This window comes from Panicum hallii, chromosome 8 (genome assembly GCF_002211085.1).
Source record: "Panicum hallii strain FIL2 chromosome 8, PHallii_v3.1, whole genome shotgun sequence".
NCBI lineage: Eukaryota > Viridiplantae > Streptophyta > Magnoliopsida > Poales > Poaceae > Panicum > Panicum hallii.
This window is the reverse complement of record NC_038049.1, coordinates 35,050,347-35,059,763: the sequence shown is the minus strand read 5'-3', so window position 1 is coordinate 35,059,763 and position 9,417 is coordinate 35,050,347. Positions and strand designations below refer to the sequence as shown.

The following is a 9,417-nucleotide window of genomic DNA, read 5'->3' as shown; positions in this document are numbered from 1 at the left end:
ATCCTATTTAAGAATATCATTTAGTTAAGCATATCAAGCTAATTTTATCTTTATGAAATTCTAGTATTTTTTTTACTAATTCTTTTACTAATTCTAAGTAGGACTTCCAATTTCGAACTAGTTAATAACTAGATTAATAATTAAGATTGACATTTTACAGATTCCCTATATATATTTCTATTTGTTACACTATTTCTGTTATGTAAGCCCACTTAGCTCAGAGGTTAGAGCATCGCATTTGTAATGCGAGGGTCATCGGTTCAAATCCGATAGTCGGCTTTTTTCTCTATCGATGTTCCATGAACAAGAATTTCTCTTTTTCTCTAAATTAAATGGGGAAGCCAGGGTCTTTTATGTCGTTCTACCTTACAATTTTGCTAGATACAAAGCATAAAAATAAATAATATATATACAAAAATCCGGATGTTGATGAATTCCATTTTTTGTGGTACTTCATTTTTTGTGGTACTTTTAGTAGATTTTACTCTGCTTATCCTTTAGTTTAATTCAGTTTGAATTTCGATGTATTTTGTAATGTAAATAGAATGAAATTTATTGTGTAAAATGAAATTTCAATAAAAAAAAGGAGTCTTCATGTCCCGTTATCGAGGGCCTCGTTTAAAAAAAATACGCCGTCTGGGAGCTTTACCAGGACTCACTAGAAAACGCCTAAATCCGGAAGTAATCAGAAAAAGAAATTCCATTCTGGGAAAAAGAGCAATATGTATTCGTCTTCAAGAAAAACAGAAATTGCGTTTTCATTATGGTCTGACAGAAGGCCAATTACTTAGATATGTACATATCGCTGGAAAAGCAAAAAGATCCACAGGTCAGGTTTTACTACAATTACTTGAAATGCGTTTGGATAATATACTTTTTCGATTGGGTATGGCTTCAACCATTCCTGGGGCCCGGCAATTAGTTAACCATAGACATATTTTAGTTAATGGTCGTATAGTTGATATTACCAAGTTTTCGTTGCAAACCCCGAGATATTATTACTACGAAGGATAACCAACGATCAAAACGTCTGGTTCAAAATTCTATTGCTTCATCCGATCCGGGCAAATTGCCAAAGCATTTGACGGTTGACACATTGCAATATAAAGGACTAGTAAAAAAAATTCTAGATAGGAAGTGGGTCGGTCTCAAAGTAAATGAGTTGTTAGTTGTAGAATATTACTCTCGCCAGACTTGAACTTAACGAAAAAAGGAAAGGTTCATAGAATTTTTTTCCCCTTCCCCTTTCCCCGAACTAAATTGACCTAAGGCTCTTAATTCGTATTTTCCTGTTCACTAGCAGAAATAGATTAACCCTAGGATCCTTTTTTCTTTTTTGTTATTTCCTCGATGTGTATTTACATACCACAGTAATTTGCTATAGAGAATTTCTATTAAATAAAGGTATTATTGCTGGAATAAATTGTTATTTAATTTGATACATTGTGATTGCTAACATTGATGAATTAAGAGAAACGGAAGAGAGGGATTCGAACCCTCGGTAAACAAAGTCTACATAGCAGTTCCAATGCTACGCCTTGAACCGCTCGGCCATCTCTCCTCCATAATCTTATTATGGAAAATAACTGAGTGAATAGCGAGTTTTCGTATTCCTGCAGTACAGCCACAACGGCTCGGGGATTCCACGGCTCTATGGGAAAAATTCCTTTTCATCTAAGTGGAAGGATCCAGTATTTTTTTTTTACTAGGAATTCCGCTCCCTCGAAAAGTTTTTCTTTGGGGAAAACAAAATAAAAAGAGAATGGAAGAATTCTTCTTATTCCATAAGAAAATAAAGGAACCCTAGAATTCTATTTGCATAAGGTACGTTACGCCATACAATCTAAATATAAAAAAGGGTATGGGGCAATTAATGACTTTGAAAACGCAAAATAGCTGATGAGAGAAGTTGTTGTTGAGAAATAGGAAAGTGGAATGAAATCTAGTCTTAGTCAAATATTTCATATCTCTTCTTGTCCAAACAGAAGGAAAGAAGACAATTTGAGCTGAGCGGAAAACCCATACCTTCTTATCCATTTAGAGCATATCTCGATTTATAAGATCGAATGTTTTGTTTTTATGTTATTTTGTGATAGAATGAAAGAATTCTATATAGAATGGGTTGGGAATTATGCCTAGATCCCGTATAAATGGAAATTTCATTGATAAGACCTCCTCGATTGTAGCCAATATTTTATTGCAAATAATTCCGACAACCTCCGGGGAAAAAAGGGCATTTACTTATTATAGAGATGGTGCGATTTGACTCTTTTTTTTTTCTTTTTTTTTTTTTTTAGCCCTACCTACATCTCATTCTTACGAGAAGAGAGGGGGTTCGCATAGAGAGAAGAAAATTTGTAAAGGAAACCCACGCTTGGGGAAGGTGAGGTGAACTAACATTCCTTCCGTCGTGTATCCTCGATTGATGTGGCCTCAGATGCTTCAATTGTAGATTGGAGTATTGAGCGAAGGTTACACCTACAGGATAGGTTCTGTATTACAGGCCAATCTGACTCTACTAGTACCAATAGGCAGCATAGGGGAGAAAAGCACTACACCTCGAAATAGGAATCAACAAGAGAAAAACTTTGTTAGAAATTAGCCCTTTCCTGATTGGTATCAGGGTTGGGAAGAATGGTTAGGATAGCAAACAACCATCAGGTTTGTACTTTGGATACCCTTATAACCATCAAAGGTCGTTGAAGTGGCTAATTCCTCTAAATAGGAGGCGTTGAGAACAAAGAAATTCTTGGAGCTTTCCTCTAGCATTAATAGAATTCATTGGTGTTAAGAAAAACCTCTTGGGGGAAGGTTGGCTAGAGATTTCTTGGAAAAATACCAGCCCCCCTTCGGTCCATAATGAGATGGGACTAATTCTATTTTTATTCTATAGATTTTTCGCTTAGTACTATGTACAGAAGGGAGAAGCCGTATGAGATGAAACCTCATGTACGGTTTTGGAACGGAGATTTTTTGAATTGAATAGAATGAACGACCGTAACGGATGTTGGCTCAATCCGAAGGAAATTATGCCGGAAGCTTTGCAGAATTATTATGAAGCTACGCGACTAGAAATTGATCCCTATGATCGAAGTTATATACTATATAACATAGGCCTTATACACACAAGCAATGGAGAGCATACAAAGGCTTTGGAATATTATTTCCGGGCGCTAGAACGAAACCCCTTCTTACCGCAAGCTTTTAATAATATGGCCGTGATCTGTCATTACGTGCGACTATCTCCACTATAGAAAGAAGAAAAAAAAAGAAAGGAGGAAATTTTCTAGTAAATACTAGAAAAAAAGGGCTTTCTACATAGGGATCGTCAAAACAACGATTTTACCCTATCAGCTGTAGGAAGGAAGGACACTTCACGAGAATCAAAATAGGAAGAAAGTAGAGCCTATACTACTCTATGGATAAAGCTGAAATTGATAGAGAAAACACCGTAAAGATCAATTAGTGAGCAACTGGGTCGATACAACTAAAAAAAAACTGCTTCATTATACCACGATATGGGACAAAATTTAGGAATCCGCTTATGTAATAAAGCCGATCCACTAAGGGATTAAGCAGCGGTGTAGTATCAGATCCCAAAGATAGTAAGTTCTTTTTTCTTTTTTATGGGAAAAAGTCTTTTTCGAGGATTCTATAGAAATTTCATATATGAAAGAAACGAAACCGAGATAGTTACCTTTCAGAAAATTGGAACGAAGGATATAGGTCTATCTATGCTTCATTCTTCTGAAGGTGGGAGAAAAGATCAAACTGATTATTGATCAAAATTAGGGTTTGAAACTTAGGTAATTAACTTCTTCTGCTTAACCCAAGAAGAAATTGGATTGATTTTTGAGAAATCGAATTCAGTTAATATAGGGGAAATTAAGATAGCAATTTCTGAGCCGTATGAGGTAGGAAACTCTCAAGTACGGTTCTAGGGGAAGGAACTGCCTATTCCGACCGAGGAGAACAGGCCATTTTACAGGGCGATTCGGAAATTGCGGAAGCTTGGTTTGATCAAGCTGCTGAGTATTGGAAACAAGCTATAGCGCTTACTCCGGGAAATTATATTGAAGCACAGAACTGGTTGAAGATTACGAAGCGCTTTGAATTTGAATAAGACCACTCTCCATTTCCATAAAATGGGTGGTTTGGTTGTTTGATCCATTAATCAAATAATTTAGGTAAGAAGATCAAATCAAGGAATTTCATTATATCCCTTTCTTCTGCCTTCGATTTATATCATATTTCATAAGGATAAATAATAGGGATAGGCTCTGGAACAGAAAGTAATAAAGCACATAAAAGGCGGCAATTTAATATTCCTACCTAATATATAAGGACGGTCTTATTAATAATTCTAATGAGTTATCTTGGAATTTGGAATCGCATAAAAAAATCTATATTATGCTCACTCAAGGAAGTAGATGTAAATAGGGGCTTATACCCTCAAAAAAATACACTAGCTTCTTAAATTAAAACGTAAAGAAAAATATTTTTTTGTTACGTCGGGAAATAATTTTCCAGAAGAACCAATGTCCGTTAGGCACCTAATCCTTATGTCATAATAGATCCGAACACTTGCCTCGGATTGACTTCAATATATAATTGCTCCAGTGAATAACTAAAAAAAAATAGAAGGACGGTAGATAGTAAAGAAAAGGACTAATCATAATATCTATCTTTCAAAGATTCAATAAAAAGACAGTTGGCGGGTCTCTTTGTATGTCTGTCCGGAAAGAGAGGACTTAATGATTATTCGTTCGCCGGAACCAGAAGTTAAAATTGTTGTGGATAGGGATCCTGTAAAAACATCTTTTGAGGAATGGGCCAGACCCGGGCATTTCTCAAGAACAATAGCTAAGGGTCCCGATACTACCACTTGGATCTGGAACCTACATGCTGATGCTCACGATCTTCGATAGTCATACCGGTGATTTGGAGGAGATCTCCCGAAAAGTCTTTAGTGCTCATTTCGGTCAACTCTCCATTATCTTTCTTGGTTGAGTGGCATGTACTTCCACGGTGCCCGTTTTTCCAATTATGAAGCATGGCTAAGCGATCCTACTCACATTGGACCCAGTGCTCAGGTAGTTTGGCCAATAGTAGGGCAAGAAATTTTGAATGGTGATGTAGGCGGGGGTTTCCGAGGAATCCAAATAACCTCTGGGTTTTTTCAGATTTGGCGAGCATCCGGAATAACTAGTGAATTACAACTCTTATGTACCGCAATCGGTGCATTGAATTTTGCATCGTTAATGCTTTTTGCTGGTTGGTTCCATTATCACCAAAGCTGCTCCCAAATTGGCTTGGTTCCAAGATGTAGAATCCATGTTGAATCACCACTTAGCGGGTTATTAGGACTTGGGTCTCTTTCTTGGCGGGACACCAAATCCATGTATCTTTACCGATTAACCAATTTCTCGACGCTGGGGTTGATCCTAAAGAGATACCACTTCCTCATGAATTTATTCTTGAATCGCGATCTTTTGGCTCAACTTTATCCTAGTTTTGCCCGAAGGAGCAACCCCCTTTTTCACCTTGAATTGGTCCAAATATGCCAGAATTTCTTACTTTTCGCGGAGGAACTAGATCCAATAACCGGTGGTCTATGGTTGAGCGATATTGCACACCATCATTTAGCTATTGCTATTCTTTTCCTGATCGCTGGTCATATGTATAGGACTAACTGGGGTATTGGTCATGGACTTAAAGATATTTGGAGCTCATAAGGGCCCATTTACAGGACAAGGCCATAAGGGTCTCTATGAATCCCTAACAACGTCATGGCATGCTCAATTATCTCTTAACCTAGCTATGCTAGGCTCTACAACTATTGTTGTAGCTCATCATATGTACGCTATGCCCCCCTATCCATACCTAGCTACTGACTATGGTACACAACTTTCCTTGTTCACACACCACATGTGGATTGGCGGATTTCTAATAGTCGGTGCTGCTGCACATGCAGCCATTTTTATGGTAAGAGACTATGATCCAACTACTCGATACAACGATCTATTAGATCGCGTCCTTAGACACCGCGATGCAATCATATCCCACCTTAACTGGGTATGTATATTTCTGGGTTTTCACAGTTTTGGCTTGTACATTCATAATGATACCATGAGTGCTTTAGGCCGTCCCCAAGATATGTTTTCGGATACCGCCATACAATTACAACCCATCTTTGCTCAATGGATACAAAATATCCATGCTGGGGCGCCTGGCATAACAGCTCCTGGTGCAACAACAAGTACCAGCTTAACGTGGGGAGGCGGCGAGTTAGTAGCTGTAGGCGGCAAAGTCGCTTTGTTACCTATTCCATTAGGAACCGCAGATTTTTTAGTCCATCACATTCACGCATTTACCATCCATGTGACTGTATTAATACTTTTGAAAGGCGTTTTATTTGCTCGCAGTTCCCGTCTGATACCTGATAAAGCAAATCTAGGCTTTCGCTTCCCTTGCGACGGGCCTGGGCGAGGGGGAACATGTCAAGTATCCGCCTGGGATCATGTTTTCTTAGGTCTATTCTGGATGTATAATTCGATTTCGGTAGTTATTTTCCATTTCAGTTGGAAAATGCAGTCGGATGTTTGGGGTACTATAAGTGATCAAGGGATAGTAACTCATATCACAGGGGGAAACTTTGCACAGAGTTCCATTACGATTAATGGTTGGCTTCGAGATTTCTTGTGGGCACAGGCATCCCAAGTAATTCAGTCTTATGGTTCTTCATTATCTGCATATGGTCTTTTTTTCTTAGGCGCTCATTTTGTCTGGGCTTTCAGTTTAATGTTTTTATTCAGCGGCCGTGGTTATTGGCAAGAACTCATTGAGTCTATCGTTTGGGCTCATAACAAATTAAAAGTTGCTCCTGCTACTCAGCCTAGAGCCTTGAGCATTATACAAGGACGTGCTGTAGGAGTAACCCATTACCTTCTGGGTGGAATTGCCACAACATGGGCATTCTTCTTAGCGAGAATTATTGCAGTAGGATAGTGGCTAGGAGGATTTGAAAGGCATTATGGAATTAAGATTTCCCAGGTTTAGCCAAGGCTTAGCTCAGGACCCCACTACTCGTCGTATTTGGTTTGGTATTGCTACCGCACATGATTTCGAAAGTCATGATGATATTACTGAGGAACGTCTTTATCAGAACATTTTTGCTTCTCACTTTGGGCAGTTAGCAATAATCTTTCTATGGACGTCCGGAAATCTGTTTCATGTAGCTTGGCAAGGAAATTTTGAATCATGGATACAGGATCCTTTACACGTAAGACCTATTGCTCATGCCATTTGGGATCCTCATTTTGGTCAACCCGCGGAGCCTTTACTCGAGGAGGTGCTGCCGGTCCAGTGAATATTGCTTATTCTGGGGTTTATCAGTGGTGGTATACAATTGGATTGCGCACCAATGAAGATCTTTATACTGGAGCTCTTTTTCTATTATTTCTTTCTACGCTATCCTTAATAGGGGGTTGGTTACATCTACAACCCAAATGGAAGCCAAGCCTTTCGTGGTTCAAAAATGCGGAATCTCGTCTCAATCATCATTTGTCAGGACTTTTCGGAGTAAGTTCTTTGGCTTGGACAGGACATTTAGTTCATGTTGCTATTCCCGGATCCAGGGGGGAGTACGTTCGATGGAATAATTTCTTAGATGTATTACCCTATCCCCAGGGGTTGGGTCCCCTTCTGACGGGTCAGTGGAATCTTTATGCCCAAAATCCTGATTCGAGTAATCATTTATTTGGTACCACTCAAGGAGCGGGAACTGCCATTCTGACCCTTCTTGGGGGATTCCATCCACAAACACAAAGTTTGTGGCTGACCGATATTGCTCATCATCATTTAGCTATTGCATTTATTTTTCTCATTGCCGGTCATATGTATCGAACTAACTTCGGAATTGGGCACAGTATCAAAGATCTTTTAGAAGCACATACTCCTCCGGGAGGTCGATTAGGACGTGGGCATAAAGGCCTTTATGATACAATTAATAATTCGATTCATTTTCAATTAGGTCTTGCTTTAGCTTCCTTAGGGGTTATTACTTCCTTAGTAGCTCAACATATGTACTCTTTACCTGCTTATGCATTCATAGCACAAGACTTTACTACTCAAGCTGCTTTATATACTCATCACCAATACATTGCAGGGTTCATCATGACAGGGGCTTTTGCTCATGGAGCTATTTTTTTTCATTAGGGATTACAATCCGGAACAGAATGAAGATAATGTATTGGCAAGGATGTTAGACCATAAAGAAGCTATCATATCTCATTTAAGTTGGGCTAGCCTCTTCCTAGGATTCCATACCTTAGGCCTTTATGTTCATAACGACGTCATGCTTGCTTTTGGTACTCCAGAAAAGCAAATCTTGATCGAACCTATATTTGCCCAATGGATACAATCTGCTCATGGTAAGACGACATATGGGTTCGATATACTCTTATCTTCAACGAATGGCCCTGCTTTCAATGCAGGTCGAAGCATATGGTTGCCCGGATGGTTGAATGCTGTTAATGAGAATAGTAATTCGCTTTTCTTAACAATAGGACCCGGAGATTTCTTGGTTCATCATGCTATTGCTCTAGGTTTACATACAACTACATTGATTTTAGTAAAGGGTGCTTTAGATGCACGCGGTTCCAAATTAATGCCGGATAAAAAAGATTTCGGATATAGTTTTCCTTGCGACGGCCCAGGGCGCGGTGGTACTTGTGATATTTCTGCTTGGGACGCGTTTTATTTGGCAGTTTTCTGGATGTTAAATACCATTGGATGGGTTACTTTTTATTGGCATTGGAAACACATCACATTATGGCAGGGCAACGTTTCACAATTTAATGAATCCTCCACTTATTTGATGGGATGGTTAAGAGATTACCTATGGTTAAACTCTTCACAACTTATCAATGGATATAATCCTTTTGGGATGAATAGTTTATCAGTATGGGCTTGGATGTTCTTATTTGGACATCTTGTTTGGGCTACTGGATTTATGTTCTTAATTTCCTGGCGTGGATATTGGCAGGAATTAATTGAGACTTTAGCATGGGCTCATGAACGCACACCTTTGGCTAATTTAATTCGCTGGAGAGATAAGCCCGTGGCTCTTTCCATTGTGCAAGCAAGATTGGTTGGATTAGCCCACTTTTCCGTGGGTTATATATTCACTTATGCAGCTTTCTTGATTGCCTCAACATCAGGCAAGTTTGGTTAATTTAGTTATTTTTTTTCTATTTATTTTCCATCTAGGATTAGAACCATATACTTGGTAATAATAGGAACGGCACATTATGGCAAAAAAAAGTTTGATTCAGAGGGAGAAGAAGCGGCAGAAATTAGAAAAAAATATCATTTGATCGTGGATCCTCAAAAAAAGAGATAAGAAGCAAAGTTTCC

The 9,417-nt window shown here is 38.7% G+C and overlaps 1 protein-coding gene and 1 non-coding gene across 2 annotated transcripts; both read left to right on the top strand.

Moving 5' to 3' along the window:
• The first annotated feature begins 206 nt into the window (after window positions 1–206).
• TRNAT-UGU lies at window positions 207–279 on the top strand. The gene has a single exon. It is a non-coding gene; the product is annotated as a tRNA-Thr (tRNA).
• A 2,121-nt stretch (window positions 280–2,400) lies between these two features.
• On the top strand, window positions 2,401–2,987 carry LOC112903734 (the record flags this gene model as incomplete). Its single annotated transcript, XM_025972953.1, is given in 3 exon segments — window positions 2,401–2,544; window positions 2,546–2,604; window positions 2,606–2,987. Coding segments are annotated over 3 exon segments (333 nt in total), but the record flags the coding sequence as incomplete, so codon positions are not given.
• Between the last annotated feature and the right edge of the window lie 6,430 nt (window positions 2,988–9,417).